Source organism: Xyrauchen texanus, chromosome 19, assembly GCF_025860055.1.
Source record: "Xyrauchen texanus isolate HMW12.3.18 chromosome 19, RBS_HiC_50CHRs, whole genome shotgun sequence".
In the NCBI taxonomy this organism is placed as follows: Eukaryota; Metazoa; Chordata; class Actinopteri; order Cypriniformes; family Catostomidae; genus Xyrauchen; species Xyrauchen texanus.
The window spans coordinates 15,740,683-15,766,236 of NC_068294.1; the positions used below are offsets into that span (position 1 = coordinate 15,740,683).

The window sequence follows — 25,554 nt, forward strand, 5'->3', positions numbered from 1 at the left end:
CCCCACTTTCTCCTTCTTCCAAGAACTAGAGACTCGTCCCAGATGGTTACGGGAGGAAACTGTCACGGTGCATCGCACCCTGCTGCATATGGGGCTGCGTAGTCACAGACTGGTCAGAGTGCCCAAGATGACCCCTGTTCACCATCGAAAGAGCCTACAATGGGCACGTGAGCATCGAAACTGGACCTTGGAGCAGTGGAATAATGTCGCCTGGTCTGATGAGTTCAGTTTTCTTTTACATCATATGGATGGCCATGTATTTGTAAGCCGTTTACCTGGAGAAGTGATAGCACCAGGATGCACTGTGGGAAGATGACTAGCTGGTAGAGGGAGTGTGATGCTCTGTGTAATGTTATGCTGGGAAAACCTAGGTCCGACCATTCACGTGGACGTCAATTTAACACATGCCAACTACCAAAACATTGTTACAGGCCAGGTACACGCCATCATGGCAATGGTATTCCCTGATGGCAGTGGCCTCTTTCAGCAGGATAATGCACCCTGTCACACTGTACACATTGTTCAGGAATGGTTTGAGGAACATGATGAGGAGTTCAAGGTGTTGCCCTGGCCTCCAAATTCCCCAGATCTCAATCCGATTGAGCATCTGTGGGATGTGCTGGACCAACAAGTCCGAGCCATGGGGGCTCTACCTTGTAATTTACAGGACTTGAAAGGATAAGCTGCTAATGTCTTGGTGCCAGAACCACAGAACACCTTCAGGGGTCTTGCAGAGTTCATCCCTAAGCAGGTCGGCTGTTTTGGCAGCAAGCGGAGGACCAACAGCATCAGGCAGGTGGTCATCATTTTTAACTCAGAGTATGTCCAGTAAATGTCCACTCCCTTTAAAAGGCATTTCACACACATACAAAAAAAAAATGTCTATGTCTGTGGAGACTTTCCATTGACTTCTGTTGTTTTTATACTGAGCTAATTGACCCCAAACCTAACTCACACGAACCGTTTTGTGCATTTTTATGTTCATTAACACATTATTTACTATGTTTATTAACCCCTGCTTTCTGTTGGACTATTGGCTGATCCCCACAATCATTTCACTCTACTTGGGGGAACATTTGAAAGTCATCAGTCAAAAATTGCAGAAGCCAACCATTATTTATGTTTTTGCATACTTCCAGTCACACTTATTAACCTAGCCTTTTAGTCTCCAAATAAATTGCCTGTATAGCTCATATTCTTTGCATCCCTTGCAATTCAGCCGTCGTAGATGCAAGTATCGTTCTGTGCACGTAATATTTTGGTGGTAAATCCAAAGGGACAAAAACAAATTAAATAGCAAAGCTGGCATATTCGGGTCCTGAGTTTTTACCCAGCTAGAGTGGTGCTGTATTCCTTAAAAATCTGCTGCTAGTACTCATGCTGATGATGCAAATGTGTATACAAAACTAAAATGTGTAAAGAAACCAGTGGGGGCAGGGGGCTGAACTTGTTCACACCAAAAAAATCGAAAGTAGTTAGAAATCAGACTAACAAATAAACAATCCTGAGCAGCTATATTCTGGTTTGATACAGGGAGTCTAGAGAAAATATATTTTTAAACACAATGCTGACATATTGTGTGTAACCAGCTGTAGACATGCAGTGCAGCCATTTGGTGCAGAAGGGGAAATTACATGTTACAGGAAGTGCAAACAATAACAGTGAGTGTGCACACATAACAAGCAGTTCAGGAACAACAGATCCTCAGAACAGTCATGGAGTTTTGAAGTTCTTGCTTTTTAGTATATATTCCAGTTCACACATTGAGACAGAGGAGTAAAGCCGTTTAATATGACAGCCACTATCAATGCACCTTTCAAATCACATGACAAACGAGATCGTCATCTCTCCACAGTTTCACTTTGATGTGCCATTATATCATAAATCTGTTATTGTCATTCTCATCGAGCTGTAAACTTTAGGCCGCATTGGCCAGGCTCCAAATATGAAACAGCAGTGATTGATCGGATCATTGGCACAGCCCTCGTGGCTGCCGAGATGATGCTTGCAATGGGCTTTTTGGCAGGTGCAATAAAAACAAACAGCATCCACAACAAACCAAGACATGCTGTGTCATGCTGACAGAAACGTGCAATTTTTGGGGGTTACAGCAAACCCCTCGTTTATTATATATGCACGATTCATAGATGATTTGAAAACACTTATCCACAAGCTTTTGCGCATTCTATGTTTTTTATGTGTCAACTGATATATTCACGATCACAGTGACTCCATTCTATCATCCATTCAGCCGTGACTACAAATAAAATTAACCGAGATAGTTAGCAAGTGAGAGAGAAAAAAACAGATATGAATCATTAATCTAAGATGCATGAATTAGAATTTTGCATAATGACATGAGGGGGGAGGTTGTAGTGATCATGGCTAAGGGTTTTCAATTAAGCATGAGTAACTTGGGGATTACAAACATGAGTTTAAAAAATATTTAGCTCTTTAGAGTATTGTGTAATTTCTGGGGCTCTAGCGGCAAAAACGATGTTGTAAAAATATGTTTTTAAACAAGTTTCCTGAACACTCACCCCATCTGCCATTTGTTGAACACACAAATAGTCCCTCCCCAAATGCATGCCATTGGTTAAGCCAAAGTTGATATGTCAGGTTGGTTGGGATCCTTAAGCACATAGAACAATATTTAGATAGCACCACAGAGCCAGTGTGTGGCAGGGCGGAGGGCAGGGCCGGGTTGTGATTATACATACCCGGTCCCTTATCAGGCTAATTAAGCCTCTGAGCGGGATAAAGGCCGATGACAGACGGTGGTGCGGAAGAGATAGATCGTTAACGGGCATGTCCGTCATGTGTGTGTTAAATTTATTATTAAAATATTATTTATTACATTTAAGGGCTTTCACTGTTTTACAATCTTTACTTGTTATTGTTTAAATAGGATACTGTTGGGTGCTACAGGGGCATGAACTGGATCCAATCATTGAAGTAAAACCTTACAGTTCAATGACCATACTTTTGTGTGTACAAGCAGCAAACTGAAATCTAATGCAGTGCAGAGGAAGTGAATAGGTTGGAGATGTCCGGCATATCTTGGCAGCGGCAGAGTAGTCAGGGTCAAAACTCAACCTGAACCCAAATGGAGACAGCTGGCCCGGCAAGTATGATGGCAGGAACTGGAGGTAATTGGACAGGCACTACTCAGACAACCTGCTGGGGGAAAGTGCCCTTCTCATCTTGAAATATAAATAAATATGACCAATTAACCTACATCATGGGATATAATTTCAGAATATTATGAAACCACAAGAATAAAATATTGTACTTATAATAATATAATGCACTAGTCCCTACGGAAAAATATTCTGTTGCGTCGTTATAACTTTTAGGCTCGACAAATACTGTACGCAAGAACGTGAATGCAGCCACTTCTACTGTAACTTCGCAAGCTTTATTTAATTTGTCATTGCATTTAAAAATGTGTGGTGATGGGGGCATGGTCGAGCAACGTTTGCTGAGAGCGAGACCAGGAGAGACAAAATGGTAAGTATTGACACCTGTGGGAAATCACCTCTAACAGCTGTTTTGTGTTTGCAGTGAGAGTGGAGAGGGATAAAAAGGGCAATCCAGACCACTGGGGGGAGAGAGAGTGTGGCACACAGTAGTGCGTTTATGTGTGTGATCTGTTTGTTGCAGAAAATCAGTGTTTGAGTTTTTGTGAGACACTGAATAATATGAGAAATAAAAAAGACATACGTTGGAGTGTTCACCCTGCTCCACTTCCTTATTTCAAGAGAACTCAAAGTCAGAGACCTTGTCACAGTGGTGCCGAAACCCGGAGTCTTTGCCCTTCACCAAACTGATCAAGACCCTCACCAGCATCCACCAGAACCAACATCAGACTTTGCTTGAGCTGTGCTAGGAGCAGGAACAGACCATCATGTAAGCTCAGGTGGACGTTCGACAGGTGCTGTGGAGCTTGATACCCTAGGCGTGTTTTACCGACATCACCCTGACTGCGGCCCCCACCATGTCCCACTTCATGCTTATGAAGATGGGACCAGAACACGATCCAAAGGTGATTGTGGAGTTGTTTGAATGGGAGGTGGAAGCATCAGGATGGCCAGAGACCCAGTAGGTGGTCTGACTGTTGTGCTACTGTCAGGAGAAGCCCAGGTGGCCGCACAACAACTCCAAGTTGCCAACCTCCTGGGGTATCAGGACCTGAAAAAAGCCATATTGCAATGGGTCAGCCAGAGTCCGGAACAACACCAACAGCACTTTCACTCACTGACGTTTATTGAGCCAGGTAGGCCAACCTCCTGGGGTATCAGGACCTTAAGGAAGCCATATTGCAATGGGTCGGCCAGAGTCTGGAACAACACCAACAACACTTTCACAGCACTTTCACTCGCTGACCTTTAACGAGCCAGGCAGGCCAACCTCCTGGTGTATCAGGACCTTAAAGCCATATTGCAATGGGTCGGCCAGAGTGCAGAACAACACCAATAGCACTTTCACTCGCTGATGTTTAGTGAGCCAGGCCGGCTATTCACATTCGCGCAGCAGCTCTGTGACGCCGGTCACTGGGGGCTGCTGGTTGGGGAGCATAACGCCGACGCAGTGATAGACCTTGTGGTGCCGTTCTGGTGTCACTAGAGGCGTCACAGATTGTCCAACTGGCGGAGGACCATCTTGCGGCCGGCAAGCCCTCTTCTCTTTCTCACCCACTCTCTCTCCCCCTTCTTCCTCTCCTTCCCCTCATCCTATTCTTGTTCCCTGAGAATGGGTAAGTCCTTCCCCAGGTCCCACGGGTGTGGCCGTTAAGTCTTGGCCAGTCTGCTGGAACTGTGGGGAACCTGGGCATTTTTAGGACCGAAGCCCCACAATTGAGACATTGGTCCGGGTCCCTGAGGCGCCAAATGACACCCCCAATTGAGTAGGAGCATACCGGATGCCTGTGAGAATTAAGGGGGGTACATATTAAGCCTTTGTGGATTCAGGGTGTAATCAGACCTCCATTCACCAAAGTTTGGTACAATCCGAGGCTTTGGATACAAGCCAGTGGGTGAAGGTAAGGTGTGTGCACAGGGATATGCAAAATTACCCAGTAGTGAATGTCATTATTCAATTTCAGGGACAAAATCATAGTGTCGATGCTCGTTAATTCCCACCTCACACATCCAATAATCTTGGGAATGAATTGGCCGGCACTTACTACCTTATTAAGGGGAATGTGTGTGGATGGGTCCTGCAACAAAGCGTATTGGTGTGACTTGCTGGCTGCGGAGGAGGGGCCAGGGCTGTCTATGTCAGCTCCACGTCACGAGGATGTAAGGGAGGGGTAGTCTTGGCTTCCCCAGCCCTTAGAGGATTCCCTTCTGGGGATTTCCCTCTGGAGCAGACGAGAGACGTGACAATTCAAGTGAAAGTGACTGATGGTCAACTCCTCCAGCCAGACGTTGCACTCGCATATACGTAGTTTTCCATTATTAAGGATTGGTTGTATCGAATGACGCAGGCCATTAGAGTGGACGGCACATGGGCATCTCTTTGTGTTGTTCTGGTGGACTATGCAAAATGATTTCCGGAAGCACTGCCTCTGCACAACATCTCAGAATGTTGTGTTGTGGAGGCACTCTTCAGAATAATCTCCCAAGTGGGATTCCGAAAAAAATCCTCCCTGATCAAGGCACGACATTTATATCACGTACACTACGTGAACTGTATGTATTATTGGGGATTCAATCGATTTGGACCAGAGTTTACCACCCCCAAACAGTCGGCTTGGCCGAACAGGAGGTCCTTTCCCCCATCTTGCCATTGCAATGTATTTCTACCAAGCTGCCCAGAGAAGTAAAGACACATCCAGTTATCTTGCACATGCATTTAGTGTGGACAAAAGTTTCTTGTGGGTTCAATTCAGATATTTATCTGAACGCAGCTGAAAGTATTGGTTAAACCCTAAATTGTGCAACAAGTCCCCTTTCTGCTGGACAGAATGGATTGGGAAGGGTTTTACTACACTAGGGGACCTGTATGAAAATGGAGTGTTGAAATCCTTTGAAAATATTATCCAGTGGTTTGGGATTCCCAGATCTCAATTCTTCAGGTATTTACAGCTGTGCCATCTACTCTGTACCACCTTTGGGTGTAGTACGCATGCTGTAAGTTTCAGCATATTATTCCTGGCTAATTCAGAGTCTAGGGGATGGGGTTTTAACATCTCTTAAGAAGTTATGGGAGAGAGACTTGAATTTAGTTCTGGAAGATGGAGAATGGGGTAGGTTTTTAAAAAATGTCAAGTCTATGTCGAGAGATGCAAGGGTGCACCTCATTCAATTTAAGATTCTGCATAATTTTTATTAGACTTCCTCTAGATTTTCACACTCTCTCTCTCTAGACTTGTCCCCGTGACTTTGACAATGGTTGTTCCGGAGAGGGAGGAGCTTGGACCAGAGTTGAACTTAAAAGCCACCGATCGAGTTACCCCGGTAACAGGTAGAGACCACCTCTCACCATCACAAGTCCCAGAGGTTGCCAGGTTGCAATGAGAATTCTCCAATGTGTTCTCGCCTCTTCCCGGTCATACAAATCTCATAGAGCACCATATCAAAAGGACCCCAGGGGTAGTGGTACACAGTTGTCTCTACCGATTACCTAGACACAAAAAAAAGTGGTTCGGGAAGAACTAAAGGCCATGCTAGATATGGGGGTAATAGAAGAATCTCACAGTGACTGGGCCAGCCCGGTGGTACTGGTTTCGAAGAATGACGGCTCGGTCTGGTTCTGTGTGTATTATAGAAAAGTTAGGAGAGGCACTGGATTTGATAAAGGGATATTGGCAGATCCCCTTAACTCCCATGTCCTGTGAAAAAAAAAACAGCATTTTCCAAACAGTTTGACTTCCACCAATTTGTCACCCATTCTTTCGGCTTATTCTGGGCCCCGGCTACGTTTCAGCGACTCATGGACAGAATCCTCAGACCGCATGCCGCTGCATATCTGGTCGATATCATTATTTACAGTAATGACTGGCATAGGCACCTGCAGCATCTGAGGGCTGTCCTGAAGTCATTGAGACGGGCGGGATTCATGGCAAATGATTGACACCTGTGGGAAATGGCCGGCAAAAGTTTGAAGAGAATTTTTCTTGCAAATTGATGTTAGTTAAAATTATTACCCATTTCTAGCCAGCTACCTGAATAACACCACATCCGGTTCAATAGCACAGATATTTGAATGGAATTCTATTGCCCCTCTTAAGTACTGAGATTTTGGGTATGTTAAAGGGCATTATTACTGTTATCAAACCAAAAACTTGTACGTTACACCTTAAAACTATGCTTTGGACATTAATTTGCACTTCAGTACATATGCAAAGTAAATTTCTGGTCTAAGAAGCTCAAATTAATAACTTCAGATTGACTGGATGAAACTGAATTTTCTTATCAAAGGATACATGAACAGCTAGGATTTAGAATTACAGAGAATTCTTCAACATCTGTGCCCAAACCAATTTCAAAAGTCTAAAGATGACTTAAAGTAGGTGGGTTTTCTATCTGATCAGATGCTCTGTCACATTAAGGACAAGAAATTGTAAAATTAATGACTGTAGTAGGAGCTGCAGAAGAAGGGTTGTGAGCTCAGAATTAGGAGACAGTGACTGATGTAGTAACTTTGTATTTGACACCCCTACTGAGAAACAAACTGTAAAATTATGTAGAGGTTGATGTCATAGAGACAGCACTAAAATTATTGATAATGAGCCCAAAACTCTCATTGCAGCAGTCATTTTCTTATCTTCTTCCTCAAAAATGGAGAAGCTTAATTTTCAGTACAGTACATATTTTACATAATTATAAAGTGGCTGTATAATGCTGCTTTCAAATCTGGCATGTTGGGGGTTGGATCAAACAAAAGCATGTGTGTATTTGTATAGTTAAAACTGCATAGTTAACATAATTTAGCAGAGACTCCTCAAAATATTTTCATAGAAACTTTTGCTCAGTTCCTGTCAAAGTTTTCCATTATGTCTAAAGTAACCTTGCATTTTACAGAGTGGCTTTTATTATATCTTTCTCCTTCCATCTCCATTTCACATGTTCCTTTTTCCTCTACAGAGATAAAGTTAAGGAAAAAGGCTCAGTGTCTGACATACATTTCTCTACGTGATCTTCTCATAGAATTCCCTCATTGCCATACTGCCTCCCTCTGCACTAATTTCAGTAACCACAGGCGAGTCATGCCTGGCTATACAGACACCAACAAACAGTCCGCCAGACACAGGAATAGCTCCAGATCTGCCTTTTGATACCCCTTACTCTTCCTGCTTCATCTATTTCTGTTATACTGACTTTCCTTGCTTTCCATGTCACTGACCATGTCCCTCAATAGCACCCTAATCTCTTGCAATCCTTCTTTGAGTCCACACGTTGGATATAAAAGTAGACTGGGCATTGCAAACAGGTCAGCTGTGGAGGTCACAGCCTATGGATGCCATGCAAATAACCAAATGGAAGAGGGAATGAGAACAGGTGTGCCAACCGAGAGGAGAAAAATCAGAGAGAGAGAGGGAAAGAGAGTATTGTAAAAGAGAGGGAACTGTCACTGGAGGGGAAGCCTCTGGGGGAAGGATCAATGGTGGCAGGGACTGTAATGAGGTTGGATGGAGGCCAGATATCAGGATTATTGCTTGTGTCAGCCAACAGACAGAACAATGGCACAGGGGTCACACAATCCAGACGGGTGCCCGCTTGAGGAAGAGGGGCATAGAGGGCCTATCCGAGCCTTGGCACTCACTGATATGCCCTGAAAGACTGTGTGTGCAGGTGTGTGTGTGTGTGTGTGTGTGTCGAGACTGCCTGAATGCAGTGAGAAAAAACGATGGCAAAAGGGAGAGAAAATGTGTGTCATTCTTTGGCACACAGAGACATTTCTCTCTGAGAGGGAGGCATTATGTTAACAGTTTCACTTCCTGATGGTTTGGCATTCCTTATATCTGAAGGTTTTCTGAAGTTTCTGAATGAATTATATTGTATAAACATTCTGAATTCAGATGTGGTGCAAGTTTGCCACCTGCCAATGTTACTAAAACCTATAATTTGCATTAGTTTCTGATGAATATACAGAATATGTACTGAAAGGAATAGTACCGAAACCCAAAAATGAACATTCTGTCATCATTTACTCACCCTCAAGCTGTCAAAACCCTTACTTCCTTTCTTTCTTTTGTACACACTCCAGTATTGTGCTGTGAGGCTCTGTATTGAAGCAATTCATTTGATAAAACCTATGTAATGGTATGTTGAATTATAACCGTTTTGTTTTTCCATTCGATAAATGTAATTATTAAAAATGAATTTATAGAAATTTTTTAGTTTTTTTAAATGATAAACTTTAATTAAACTTGAAAACATGGAATTCAGGAAATAAATGTTTTCTTAGAGCCCTATCAAAATCTTATTGTGTCATTTCACAAGAAACAAGGAGATTTTACTTTATCTACACAGCCGCCATATTTGATTTCCAGAGTTTATTAATTATTTGATTTGTGAGTGAATAAAATAATGAATAATTTCATTTTGTTCATCACACAAAGTGATAAAATGACTTCGGGAGACTTAAAAAAAAGTATTATATAAGTAGCCCATACTACTTATGCACTATATTCTGTCATCTTATAGCTCAGTTATTTTTACTTTTGTTTTATGGTATTTTTTTGTCCTTTTTGGAGCTCGACAGTCACTATATCCATTTTATTTCATTATATGGCAAATAAACCCTGTGAAGACTTTTTGTTTAACGGAAGTCAGAAAGTCATACATGTTTGGAATAATATGATGGTGAGTAAATGACCACAGAATTGTACTTTTGGTGTGAAATACGCCTTTAAGCCATGGTGTTAATGCAGGTAATATGTGTTCGAGTTTGTAAATGAAAAGGAGGCTTTTTTTTTACTACAGACTGTGAATGACAACTGATTTTTTTTCCAGTTACTTCAGGCATGATTGAGCAATTTGCACAATTAGAGAGCAAAGGTTTTTTCCACACATGCAGCACATCTGTTGACTGTCATCAATGTTGATTACAATAAGATTACACTTTAGACAAAGCAGCCTGTAAAATGATTCACAATAAGTCATTATTTCAAAGTGTCTTCAATATTGCCTCTGGCCTCCACTCACCTCTCTTCAGAAAATATATGAATTTTCACCAAGGCAGGGAGAGACCGTTGGCTTATTTATCCTGTTGATCACTTTGGGCTTTATTTCAAAATTAATATATGTTGTTACTTTTTAAAGTTAGAGAAGCTGAAGTTTATAGTAATGGAAATATTTTGTGCTGAACAGGTTTTTATAATCAAAAAAAAAAAAAAAACAATAATAAAAGTGCCAAGACAACCCAGAAATACAATGATCTTAAAGCCACATGTATAAAGAAGTTATGTTTCAAATTTGAAGAAGATCCAACAAAAAATTAGGTTCCTGCAAGCTTTTTTCTCTGTAAAATCACTGGGTGGAGTACAAAGTAAAATTAAGGCTCCGCCTTTCAAGACGGCACAAAATCTGACTGCACTGCTTGGCTATTATGAATAAAACAACGTCGCATTTAAAAAAATCTAATTTTGTTTATGAGACTAATATATATGATCATATACAGTTTTACAACATGAATGCTGCTCAGATTGCATTGTTTGTTGAAGAACAATGACGAAGGGTAATTCCTTCAGGCGCGATCTTATGTAAACAACGGAGAATATATCAATATTTCTCAGATTTTCAATGAACGCTTGTCATGGACAGTTGACCCAAAAATTGCCATTTTTTTCCATGCTGGAGCAGATACAGTGAGAAGAATAATGTCTCAGCTTCGTAAGCATCATAAGTGTTCTGTTGTTGGCTGTAAAAGTGAACATAAGAGTCTTCATGTACTCCCGGCATCAGAGCCATTGAAGACGCAGTGGACGAGCTGGACTCGTAATCTGACATACCGGCATTTTCCCGGTGGGCCGATGCACTTTGGGGCCTATCGGGGCGGACTGGCCATCGTGAGAACCGAGCAGGCCAGTGGGTCGGCCCAAAACGGGCTGAATGGGCCGCGATAAGCTAAAATGAGCCACCACATTATGCAGAACGTACCACAAAATGGCACCGCGATATGCAGAAAAGGACAGTGAACACCCTCCCTGCTCAACATTTGGGCATGTTGCTACGTAAAATCCCAGGCCGATTTCTCTTCCAAGTCCAGCCCTCCCTGAACTCTGGTATTTACGCTGTCAGTCATATAGGCTCTGAATTGTTGTTGCTGTAGTAACCGAAGCATGAGCTGTAAAGGCACAGCCCTCTTCCGGAAAGGGGGCGGGGAGCAGCAGCTCATTTGCATTTAAAGAGACACACAAAAAATCAGCATGTTTTTGATTCCACCCAAGAGGCACTTATAACATGGTATACTAAATGATCCATGGTGTATTTTGAGCTGAAACTTCAGACACATTCTGGGGACTTATTACATCTTGTAAAATGGGGCATAATAGGTCTCCTTTAATAGGGATGTACAAAACATTCATCTAAAAAAATTAAACTTTTCAGAAAAGGTTTTACCATGCAAACAGTTTAACATTCTAAAAAAGTATCTAAAATCTAGAACCTCACTAGTTGGCTCGTCCTGATGTATTCAATATTTTATTTGTATAATATTTATTTGTGTGTGTGCGCGCGGGGGGTGGGGGGTAGTAGGAGTAAATAGGTGAGAAAGATGATTGTGGTACATGAGCCGCATGCACTGCACATGATCCAAACATGAATTAATCCATAAGCCCAGTTCAAATAAGGCTTCTCCCACCATCTGCATCATTCATACAGGCCGGATTAATAATTTAGCACATGCTGTATAATATGCATTCATGAAGCCACATATGCCCTTGTTGAAAATGGTCATGGTCACATGGTGGATAATATGCCCACAAGCAGATAGTTACAAACAGTGGTGGAAAGAGTACGGTTTTGTTTAACTTAAGTAAAAGTACTGCTACTGAAGAAATAATTCACTTGAGTACAAGTAGAAGTACTAAGAAATTACTCAAGTAAGAGTAAATAAGTTGCTTGCTGAAAAACTACAAGTAATTATGTTACAAGTTACTTTAGCAAAATTATGTTATCTATAGTATATACGATTCCATTTTTAGAACACAAAATACATTTTTGTTCTTGAAAGAAACTTCTGCTTCCTTTCACCAAGGATGCATTAAATTGATCCAAAATACTGTCAAAATCATGAATTGCCAATTATTACGGTTTTAAATAATTGTTTTAAATTATATTTATTCTATTTTTTCTTTACCTGTGATGGCAAACATATACTGTGTCACCTATTCCTTACAAAAGGATTCTAAAGTGCTAATTTGGTACTCAAGAAAATTCTTATTATTAGAACTATTGAAAATGGTTGTGCTACCATGCTGTGGGGGGTTTTCTGAGGTAATGCGTTCTTACAAGTTGCTTTATGCTTGCAAGTCAAGGATGGAGTGGTGGTGGCGTAGTGAGCTAAAGCACATAACTGTAAATCAGAAGGTCGCTGGTTCGATCCCCACGGCCACCACCATTGTGTCCTTGAGCAAGGCACTTAACTCCAGGTTGCTTCAGGGGGATTGTCCCTGTAATAAGTGCCACTGTAAGTCGCTTTGGATAAAAGCGTCTGCCAAATGCATAAATGTAATGTAAATGTAAAGTCAAATATTGGTTTTAAAAATAGGCAAAAAGAAAACACACATTCTCCTGAATATTATTTTATCCTCAAGTCTATTATTTTAGAGAGATGAAGGCTATTCCATGCATTACTGTTTTGAAAAAAGAATCTCTAACAGGATAGAGAGGGAAGTGGACGGCCAGATGCACAACAAAAAGACAAGTACATCACAGTCTCTAGTTTGAGAAACAGACTCCTCACAGGTCCTAAACTAGCAGCTTCTAAATGCCAAAGACCTGCATTGCTGCAAGAAGGTTATTGGACAAACAGAAAATGTTAAGAATACAACATTTATTTAAATAGAAATAGCCATTTGTAACATTCTAAATGTCTCTAAACTACATAATGTGCATTGTGACTGTAAACACATTCGTCTTTCAGGTTTATTCTCATTCACGTATGTCCAAGTATTTTGGATAAGTTAACATACATTTTGAATTTCTGGGATATTTTTGTCAATTTCAGTGGCATTTTTGCCCCAAGTCCCCATTAATTTCCGACACTATTTGCATTGTATCTTTCTAATGTATATCAAAAGTTTGTTCTACACATATAGTAGCAAGTAAACAAGATATCCCCACAAATATGTCAAACTACATTGTGTTAATGTTTGACACAGTTAAAACATTGCCTACCTTAAAAACAAGTGAAGTTTGATCAGTAGTTAAACATGTTCAGACGGTTCCTTCGTACCTGAATGAACGGCTCCTTTCCAGAATAAAATGAAATATGCAGAAAATCACAGTATTACAGTTCTTGTATAGTGACAGGGCAGAAAGTCTTGGAGAAGCTAGAGAAGAAAAGGACACCGGCGGTTGCAAGCTGCTGTTGTGCTCATGATGCTGTGCCCTGCGGGCTTCTGTCATGCCACACACATCGCGTTTTAGTTTATAAACAGATTTAGTGCTTATAACTTTCTACTTTCCAAAAATTCTGAAATATTATGTATTTTTTGGTACTTTGTAATTGTGGTGAAAAAATAATTGTAGCAAAATTGAATACTTTTTTAATCAATTCAAGAAAAAGTACTATTATTTATTTACACTTAAAGTTGAATAATTTACTCAAGTACTGTAACGAGAGTAGTTGTAATTTGTTACTTTCTATCTCTGGTAACAACTGGTGGTTATGAATATAGTCCACAGCTGGACTGGCTGCTAGAGGCAAATAGATGCAAATAGGAATGAAGATCCAGGTCTCACATCCAGCCTAGACCAGTGAGAGCAAGGCATCGAATAACGATTAAAATCCAGAATCCCTCACCCTGCTCCCTCTGTTCCCTTGAGGCTGAGCTGAGGCTAACTAGGACTGTCTGTGTGAAGGGGGGAGGGGAAGAAAATTAAGGATTAACCGTATGATCAGTAAAAAGAGAGAGAGACATTGGGCTGGACAGTTTCATGAATGATCAAACAGATTTGATGCATGAATTGCTATGGTACTGTAATTACTGTAAGAAACCCACTTGTGAAATAAAAGATAATATTGTACACCATGTGCATTCTTGTTTGAAATGAGATTCTGTTTGTACATTTATCCATTAGAATAAAACAAAGGTTATTTTTAAATGTCTTTTTCATTACAGTAATTAATTTCTTAGCTCTAGTTAAAGATCTATTTAAACAGTTTTATCAGCCCATCCATGCGGATCAATCCTTAAAATCAAGCAGTAAGAAAGTACACCTTGACGCCTTAAGAAGAATAAGATAAATAATTTAGAACTTATTAAAATACATAATTGCCAGACCGCGATGACTTGCTTTAATCGAGATTATATGAGATTACAGTGGTCATTTGCACTTTTAATTTAAATCACATATTGACATCTAAAAATGAAAATGAGCGAATATTAAAAACAAGAAACAATGCACATTTCTATATCTCTAGTTCAGATGCAGCAGAAGAACAGATTCAGCCATCAAGTAAGTACTATGATCTGTTTTGATTGGTCCAGCATCAGTTGTTCCAGCTCTTGTGATTGGTCACAATTTAAATTGCCACGCCCGCCCCCATTCGACATCTGGGTTTACAAATGTACAAGTGCGTTTTGCTAAAGGTTTATCGCAAAAGTAGTTGCAAAAGTCAAGGCGGGAAGATACAGTGCCAGATTTGAGAGGTTGTAAATGCAAAAGCTAATTAAAAGTACAAAAGTAAATATGTAATACAAGTTGTATTTATATGAACGGCATTATATATAAAAGTATGAAAAAGGTTTTGGATTGTCTGTTAGTGCAGATTGCAACATTCAACTTCAGATGATTATTTTACAAGTATTCACATCATTGCTGTGAGTGTAAATTTCAATTCATGAATTCAAATATTCAAATCTACAAGCTCTCGAATTTTGCAACTAATTTATCTTCATAGATCACGGTGTCACCATCGCTTTAGTTAAGCCATGATATCCCATAGTTAGATTTACATTGCATTTAACAACGTCAACTCTGATTTTGCTTAAACTTTGCCACAGATAATTTTCCATTTTACAGAATGGCTACAGACCAGTGTAACACGTGCCTACTTGAAAATAAAAAATTTTGCAAAACTCGAGAGCTTGTAGATTTGAATTTGATAACTTGTACAATACATATTTGTATGTGCAAGTCAATACACGTTATGAGAATAAAGTTTGCTTTGACTCGTTTCGTGTAATACGTTTCCAAAGATAAGATCCACACACTCCATTTTCATTGAATAATGTTTTTTTTAATATCCTTTCTGCTGTTTACAGTCAGTTTTTGATCAAAAAGTAATCACACATTGCATGAATGAGGTTAAAACAACCGTGCACTCTCTCGTTAATGTGCGCAACCGTAAACACATGCTCACGGAACATGCTGCTTCTCTTAACCTCCTGAGACCGAAGCGTGACAGCTGTGTGCATTTTCCATTTTGAGCTGTAATTAGTAGCACCTAATAAACATGTAAAAAACATTCTAGAGCAAAATAGTTTTCCTAAAAATGAATGGCAACACATGTGGACAGTGGGACTAAGTTGTGAAATTGTAAATAATACCAAGTTATAGAATAATGCAAAGCTATAGAAAGTCAAATAGTTTATGTTCACAGGAGTGTTGGTTATTCATATTTTTGAGAGGTTACCTACATTACATCAGAAATTGTCATAATTAATTCTGATTCAATGTAATGGCCAGCATTCTCCAATTACTACAAACCATGTTAAAATATAATTATCTGAATCTATGTACAGATTACCATTGTCCCATGTCTGCCAAACATGCTGAGTGGTCCAAAAATCATCTGCACCCTGAAACTGAACTTTTTATAGGGCATTAGGATTGAATGCACTTAGCTGTATAGAGAGCTATTATGCTCCCTTGCTCCCTATTTAGTGAATTACTTAACCTCCAGTGTGCTATCTGTCTGCGCTGGTCTCAAAACAGTTCAAAATGCATCTTTATTTTCATATAAACAAACATGTTACAAAATGTAGTAATGAAATGTAATAAATGTGTAAATATCTATATATTTATCAATTTCAAATAGCTCACCTTCAACAAACAACAAATAGGCTCTTGCAACATTTATTTTGCCCAATAAACCTTTACATACTACTTTTGATATAGTAGCATAAAATGATATAGTAGCACTTAAATGTTAAGTGTGGAGTACTCTTTTTATTATTAGGTTTCAACCTTGTGAATATTTTGTGTTAAAAATATGTATGAAATTTAAATTAAAAAGTGACAATAGACAGGTATTGTAATTGGCTGTGATTGTGCTGCATTATGCAAGTTTCACATTCAGTGCAGACAGAAAAAGTTCTAGTAGCTGGAAACTTCTGGTTTGCACGGAGTTAGTCTGATGTCTAAATTGGAAAGACTATCCAAACATGGTTTGATCATCTCAATGTTGATGCAACCATTCCAACTGCCGAAAAAGAACACGATTTTCTTATAAAAGTTAATGACAAAGCACAGTATGTGGTAGTAGTGAACAGAACATGCATCATGATAGCTGAAATCCACAGGCTTAATTGAAACTTTAACTTCTCCATGACTTCACATATTTCATCAGACAGCAATAACCCATCTGCAGCTAATCTTAACACTGCCTGCTCTAATGATTTGCACGACCATTAAACTATTATATTTGAGTCCACAAACCATTAAGCCAGTGATCTCACCACATGGCCATTTAAAGAACGGTTCATACTTTCATTACAGCGAGTGTAAATTGTCAATACACCGTTACTATTTCAGGCCTCTCAAATGAGCGACCACTAGAGGAACTGACAGATCTAACACATCCATCTCCAAATGTGTCAGGGTAAAAATAGTAAACCAACAGTATTGTGCATCACACTTTGTTTGCAGGGCACAGAAGATGTGACTGTCTGACACCAACACCAACATTATATATAATGAAAAAAATTACTTCACCTTTAAACACAGTCCAAAAAAATAAAAAAGGATGTTAATAATCTTAACAGTAATAAAAGTGCTGGTTAGCCAAAATGGTTATTGGATAGATGCTAAAAGTGAGTCACTACTGATCTGAATAAAATGAGGTCAATAATCATCAGAACAATCCCATTTGCTTTAGTAATTGAAAGAGGGTGTGTGTATGTGCGATTATGAATGAATGTTCCAACGTTGAAGCTGTTCAATAACAATACTGTGAATCAGCATAACAGATCCACTGAGAGACAGAAAAACACAATCTGGCAGTAAGACATGACACTTTCTGTAGGCCGTGGACAAGAGTTCATCTGGAGAGAGAGAAAGCGGTAAGGGTACACACCGGTGCGCTATAATGTCCAACACCTGTTTCTGATTGCAGTAGCCACTGGGGAGAAAGACAAATAGAGGGGCCATGCCAGTGACAGAGAGCCCCACACACACATGCCCGCAAAGACTGTGGTGTTTGAGTCCGCTGAAAATCAAGTTTTTGCTGAGTTTTGTAAATAAACCAACCTTTTAAGTTGAACTTCAATGTTCTCCGCTTCCTCCTTACAAACACGCCTCGGACTTGTTACGGAGTATATTTACTTTTTAAAATAAAGTAGCCTATCAGAATAATAAGCCTAAGAAAAGCTATTTTTTTTCTACATGTTGTGTGTGCTGTCCTTATGGGGCCACAATGTTGAAATCACATGTCCTGCCAGTCAGAACATGCCTTATTATAGATCACTTTCGCTCACTAAATAAAATTGATCATAGCTCACTGTGAATAGTGCATTTGTACAATGATATTGGGAAGTGAAAAGTTTGCTTTTGCTTGATCCAAACCATTGCATCAGCAGAAGTCCAAGACAACTGCCATATTAGCCATCACAACAAAGTTATTGGAGACAATTCCCTTAACAGTTGTGACACTTTTGTGTGTGGTACCTCATACTGCAGCAAAAACGTGCATCTTATTCACTAACCAAATGCAATCTAGCTTAAGTGGACACAATCACCGCTAAAATACTGTAGTGCTGAATCACAAATTTATTTTTATAACACAAAGTTAAAGTTATGGTCATTCCTTTCTGCACAAACACGACTGATTTCTATGTATATTAGGCTCATTCTAGTTGGATGTAGCATTTCATTCACAAAAGTACTATTTGCCTGGCACAATTAACTTTGTGCTATTACCACCTGAGGAAAGCACGTGATTAACACATTTTTTACATAAAATTAAGTTAGTTTGTTTGTTAGTGATTTAACCTGACATTTCCAGATGCACTGTGTAGTAAAGCACACTTTTGACATGTTAAAGACAAGGAGCGAGCTATCAGTTAGCATTCCCAATCATCTCTATTGTGGGGCTCAGCTTGTTCCCCCGACTCCACCGGAAGTATGCGCGATCTTGGCACCAGTTGTCATGTGACTTGCTCTGCAGACGCAGAAAAATTACATACTCACAATGCTCATACACAGCACTCAACACAACGTGCACAGTAATGGTAGACTACAGTAGTGAGTGAGGCCTGGATGATCAAATTAGGCAAAACATTTATTCAATATATAACTGCAAATAAATACCCAATGGAATTTTATACTATACCCTGAAGAGTGGCGATTAGCACCATTAAAAGTTGTCTTAAAAATTGCATCATTCCAGATTGATGTATCATGAATTATGCATATATTATTAAATTATATATATATATATATATATATATATATATATATATATATATATATATATATATATATATATATATATATATATATATATATATATAAAGCAATATCACACCGAGCCAGAGTGCGATATGGCCCTACATCAGCACTGCTGAGTGCCGTAGGTAATTACAGAAGTGCTTATGTAGGGCCATATAGCACGATTGCGAGTGTGATATTGCTTATATACAACAGTTCAATGAACAAGTAAATTTTTACAAAATTATGTCATTCATTATAGAAACAGCGATGTCCTCCGCCATTTTAAACAGTATGTATCCAATGTGGAAACTCACAGAGTGCAGTTCTATGTAAACAATGACTAACAGATTCACTTTACGTCACCAACTGGCTCATATTACACACAAAAATTACCTTTTGCCACCACCTGCTGGCTAACAAATGTAATTTAAAATATAAAGACAGTAACTCCTAACACATATGCACTCCACTTACACTTTAGTTTAGAACAGCACGAACACAAGCGGTCACACCATCAGTGCTCATGGAAAGTCTCTCGTCCAATCAGATTCAAGGACCGGAACTAACTGTGGTGTATATATATATATATAAGTACATTTAAAAAAATTGGAAAAACTTTTTGGGTCATAAAACGCATTTGTGCATGGAACAACTTTCTTACGTGACAGATCAGAATCTGCCATTGCTGGTTCAAAACAAATGATGCGTCCAAGCCTCCATTAGTAATTCAAAAATGTCACTTCAGAAATAGTATCATGGCTTGTGCTGTTTTTAACAAGTCATTGGATAAACAGATAAACGGAATGGGTGTGTGTGTGTGTGTGTGTGTGAGAGAGAGAGAGAGAGAGAGACGGCGCGTGTGCAATTACCTGTTGCCACACCCAAGCAGAGAGGCTGTCAGCCTTCTCAGTGGTAAAATAGCTGTCCAAGCGGGTAGCCTGTTCGCAAGAGCCATTCCCTGTAGGAACCGCAATGTCCTCCGCCATTTTAAACAGTATGTATCCAATGTGGAAACTCCGGTAAGAGGCAAGAACCTCGAGTTCTGTAATCAATCAGTCTGTTGTGTCTCTCAGCTGTGATGAGCCTTAATGCTGAAGTTGTTTGTTTAAAGCTATTTCCTAGCTTTAGTTATGTAGTAGTAATACGAGCGATCACTGAGCACTGGTCTATGTAAATAATGACTTCACGGATTCACTTCACGTCACCAACAAAAATGATCTTTTGCCACACCTGCTGGCTAACATTTACATTTACATTTATGCATTTGGCAGACACTTTTATCCAAAGCGACTTACAGTGCACTTATTACAGGGACAACTCCCCAGAGCAACCTGGAGTTAAGGGCCTTGCTCAAGGGCCCAACAGTGGCATTTTGGTGGTACTGGGGCTTGAACCCCCGACCTTCTGGTCAGTAACCCTAAGCCTCAACCACTGAGCCACCACTGCCCCATAACATACGTAATGTAAAAAAAAATAGATGTAAAAAGAGACACATAGCCTACAGTAGCGCTTAACACATATGCACTTGCACTAGTTTACGACGACAAACACAAGCGGAGTGATACACACAGTGAAGCGTCAGAGTGCTGATGGTGTCAGACCATCAGTTATCATGGAACTTCTCTTGTCCAATCAGATTCGAGGAACGGAACTAACTGTTGTGTGTATAAATATATATTATATTTATATATATATATATATATATATATATATATATATATATATATATATATATATATATATTAAACGTGGCTATAATCAATATTGTTTAAATAACCATGTCAAAACACAGCAAAATCAACTTTCTTTTTGTTTATTATATTACTTAGTTTGTCAAATGGATAACTTATGCACACAAAGTGCAGGAAACAGGTACTTTATCATCTCTTGCTGTGTCAAAAAAAAAATGTTTCAACCTCACGTGAGTGAGTGCTTGAGCCCCTTGCTATCGCAAAAAAAAACAAAATGGTCACTACAAAAAGATGTAGAGCAATGTAATGAAATGTTTGTCATCAACATATTTCTTGTAAAAAAAACTACAACATTTTCAATGTTAAAACTTGCACTTAAAGGGTTAATTCACCCAAAAATGAAAATTATCCCATAATTTACTCACCCTCAAGCCATCCTAGTTGTATATGACTTTCTTCTTTCAGCCAAACACAATCGGAGTTATATTAAAAAAATATCCTGGCTATTCCAAGCTTTATAATGGGAGTGTATATAGTTCCTTAGATTTTGAAGACCAAAAAAAGTGCATCCATCCATCAAAAAAGTAATCCATACGTCTCCTTCATAAAGGCCTTCTGAAGCCTGTGAGTACTTTTATGCCTGCATAAGTATTTTAGTGAATCGGGCACTAAAAAGCACAATCAATTTGTGCAATTGAATAGCACTTTAATCATGCACAATTAAGTTTTTGTAAATTCTCCCCATTAGCGCACCTTTAAAAGGATTTTACCCCCCAAAAAAATTCATTTATTTATCCTCAAGTGGTTCCAAACTGTATGACATATTTTCTTCAGTGGAACACAAATGAGATGTCAGGTAGAATGACAGCCTCGGTCACTCTTCACTGTATTAAGAAAAACGCAATGAAAATGAATGGTGCATAAGGAAATGTGTTTCAGCAGGTGTTCCACAAAAGACAAAACTCATACAGGTTTGAAACGACATAAGGGTGAGTACTTGACTAAGTTTTACTGTTTAAAGCATGAATTCTCACTTCACAAACATATAACATGTGCATAAATGAGTGCACATGCTTTTGTGGGGGGCTTCCTTTTTTTTTTTTGGTCCCATACTGCCTGAACTTCAAACTGAATAAGTTTGTCAAAAAGCACAACAGATGTGACAGTAGCACATGATCATCTGTTTTAGAAGCCACATAGATGTTCTTTAGCTACAAACAGACTGACAGCCTGTCACTGAGCTATCAAGAGACTCAAACTGTTGAATCTCAAGACAATCTCCAACAGTATATTAAACAACCTGCTGGCATTTCAGAGTATAAGAAAAATCGTTACAGCTGCATTGCAGATACTGGGTTGGCTGGACCATAAAAATAAAAAATAAATCTCTGAAAAGGACTTTGATCGGGACATAAAAACATCTCCAGCAGGCCAGCCCACCCCCAAACAGTGTGGGCTTCTGTTTCAAGCTCAATCTGTGACCTTTGTCTCCACACCCAAAATCGTGCCTCCGCCGCTTACTGACTGCTACGCAGATAAAGTTTTGGCAAACACATTAGCCTCATCTGGCAAGCACTCTGACGTTCCCAAAGTGAAGAGACACATGGTGGCTAACGAGTAGGTGGAGGTAGTGGAGGTGGAGGAATGCAGCTGAGAGATGTTAGACATGGCAGGAGTGGATTAGGCCGACATTCTGCCAAGGTCCTGCCTTGTGCAGACTGATGCACTGCAGTGATTAAAAAAACAACAACAACAAACGCACACAGTGCAACACAACAAGGTCTGTCGAGAAAGTGAAACCAGCACAAGCTGCAATAAATAATGCATTTCAAAACAGCTTGCTTTCATTCAAACTCTCGCTCTCTGGGACAGTGCAGGTCATGGGCCTGATTAATTGCTCTGTGCTAGGAAGTGCTTGCACCGATGAACAGGATACTTTTCGAACACGGGAGGTGTGGCAGCAGGGGGTATGGCGAGCTTCAGGACCAAGGTTAAAACAATCAGGTTGCTTTTTAAGCGGATAAAGAGCAGGATGAGAGCTGAAAACTGGTCTAACAGAGCAGGTTACTTCCTTATAGATTATACTCTCAAAAGTACTAAAGAGTCCAATCAGCCCTCTCCAGAGCTTCTTAAATTATTAAAGGTAGGCTAAGGGTGTGGCCTCTAATTAATTTCCTTCAAACTGTTGTGAAGTCCAGCACCACAAGCTGAATTATAGATAAATATGCTCTTTCCAAACCTTTGAACCTATTATTTTCTCCATTATCAGGGAGTCAGTGGCATGCGGAAACGAAATATGCTAGTTCAAATATGCTGACACAGCCGCTGGTCAGTTTTTTGACAGGAGATTTCTGCACAGTCTAATTCTTGATGGAGGAGGTTGCAGACAAACATGAGAGAGAGCCGATCAATACACATCAGGCTCACAGCAGATGCCATGCAACATTTATACAAATATATGTCTTCCTTTTCAAACAAAGTAAACAAATACATATGAGAAAATCTCCACCATACACAAATACTGGTGGTGAAGTACATCGGCATAAGACGTCAGCTTCAAATGGTGATTCTAGTGAAACCTGTCAAGGTAATGTTCTATTTTAGGTCCTATTTTACTTTAGAACAAAACGGAACAACTCATAAATTAATTTTGCATATAGAATAATGGATCCTATTTTAGGGCCATTAAGATTTTTTTCATTTGTAACATTTTCATTACTGCCCATTCTTATTACCGCAATGCTATATGGTCATTTTGATTTTCTCATTACCACAATTTGAAAAACATTAAATATTATTTAAATTGTTAAGTATTTATACATCATAATAATGCTCCTTTGGAACTGCCTTTCATTTTCTGGTTTACATTTTTTTTTTTACAACCACATATTTTTTAATTCAGAAAAAAAATGACTGTTGGTAATGAGAATCACCACTGAAAACAAGTTGTAATTAATCACTATAGCAGCAAAAGAAATAAAATCAAACAAGTTTACCACATGACATCCATCCCTGTAACCCTGCTAAAAGCACAAATGATATAACATTATACCTTTAATAATGTTATAATTAACACACACCAACTTGAACTTATAGCACTTTACCCTGTCTATTTAACATAGCCATTAAAGTGTGTGTGTGTGTGTGTGTGCATGTGTGCGTGTATGTTTGTGTGTGCGTGCGGATGTATGTTTGTGTGTGTGTGTGTGTGTGTGTGTATGTATGTTTGTGTGTGTGTGTGTGTATATGTTTGTGTGCGTGTATATGTTTGTGTATATGTTTGTGTGTGTGTGTGTGTGTATATATGTTTGTTTGTGTGTGTGTGTGTGTGTATGTTTGTGTGTGTGTGTGTGTGTGTGTGTGTGTGTATATGTTTTTGTGTGTGTGTGTGTGTGCGCATTTGCCAAGGAAACAGTAACGAAAGAATAATTAAATTTCACTTCGCTGGATGCCATCCAAACATGGGGTAAATGCAAACAGTATAATAATAATAATAATAATAATAATAATAATAATAATAATAATAATACGGGTAGAAAGTATTTGTATAACAACACATTTTCAACATCCACGCAGTGGAGTCCAATGCAACCTGCACTGAGTGTTCTCGCAACAGTTTGTCGAACAGCAAAAAGATTGTGCACATGTAACTCGAGAAGATGAGAGGGAAAGACTGACACAGATCCAGTAAAGCAGTGTCTTACCCTCTGCACGGGACCGGAGATCCGACACAGCTCTCTGTACGGGTGGCATTGTTCCGAGCGTTGGCACCTGTCAAATAAACGCTTAAAACTCAACGTTGCGTTTCTCAGTCCTCCCGCTTAGTAATTTAAGCGCCAGTGTCTGTCGCCAAAATAGCTTTCCCTCCACTCCTGTGGCCGGTAACCATTTATTTAGGGTCTGTATTCATGATGTTGAGGATGTACAGCGATACATCCGCCCTGAAGAACGGTCTCCTGCATCAGTGCACGGAGTTGAACGTTAAATCTACAAAGCGCGTGCAAGAATCGATGAGAGCTTTAAACAGTGAACGTGAGCGAGCGCTTACGCTTCACAAGTTGGACCGTACCAACTAGGACGCAGAGGGGAGTCGTGCCGAAATAACGGTGGCGGGTAGGTCGTTCTCATTTTGAAAACAAACAATGTCATACAGAGTCGATATTTCAGAGATAATAATGAAGAACCAGACTCCAGTAAAACAGAGTGTGAATTATAATTGATCACTAAAAAAATGTGTATCAGAACTTAGTCCCCTAACATGTTGTTAGTGTGGGGAGGTCTTGTGGAGATTCCCAACTGCAGTTACTGAGGGGGATTGCAGGGACAATGACAGCCCACTATTTCTTTATTTTAGGCCCTGAGGCAATCACGACTCTGCAATTGCCTTCCATATTACTCTTTAGCCTGAAACTTTATGGGTTAGACGATGTGCTGAGGGTTTGCTCTTAACAAGCCACATGTTGGTGAACGGAATTCTCCACGACTGCCAGACTGTGTTCTTCATCATCATCATCATCATCATCATCATCATCATTATCTTCTTCTCATCATTATTTTATTACTATTACGAATATTATTGTTATTGTTGTTATAAATAGATAATAAAGAACCATATTGTTACAGTTTAGGTTTTTATTTAGATAAATATATTAACACATTTTTAGATTTAATTAAATATTTATTTATTTTATTTTTGCATATATTTCCATTAAGACATCCACATTAAGACATCCACGGTTATTTTAAAGGAATTTTTCAGGTTCAATCCAAATTAAGCTCACTCAACAGCAATTTTGGTATAATGTTGATTACCAAATAATAGTAATAATGCGATGCATTTACAATGGAAGTAAATGGAGAAACATTTTTGGAGAAGTTTATAATTTTATAAAAGCACTTACGTTAATTATTCTGTTAAAACTCATGTAATATTTGAGCTGTAAAGTTGTTTAATTCATAATTTTTTACAGTCCTTTAGGGTTTGTTGACATTACATCATCATGACAACGAAGTTCTAAAATTTGCTAGAACTT

General features: G+C 39.2%; 1 protein-coding gene across 2 annotated transcripts in view; it reads right to left on the reverse strand.

Annotated features, from left to right (window-relative positions):
* LOC127660235 (phospholipid-transporting ATPase IA) overlaps positions 1 to 24,514 on the reverse strand; it is a 199,093-nt gene extending 174,579 nt beyond the window's left edge. For both annotated transcript variants that reach the window (XM_052150366.1, XM_052150365.1), the window contains exon 1: positions 24,226 to 24,514. In XM_052150366.1, the coding sequence (XP_052006326.1) occupies positions 24,226 to 24,274 (49 nt within the window). In that variant the 5' untranslated portion in view covers positions 24,275 to 24,514. The remainder of the gene's footprint in view (positions 1 to 24,225) is intronic.
* Positions 24,515 to 25,554: the final 1,040 nt, after the last annotated feature.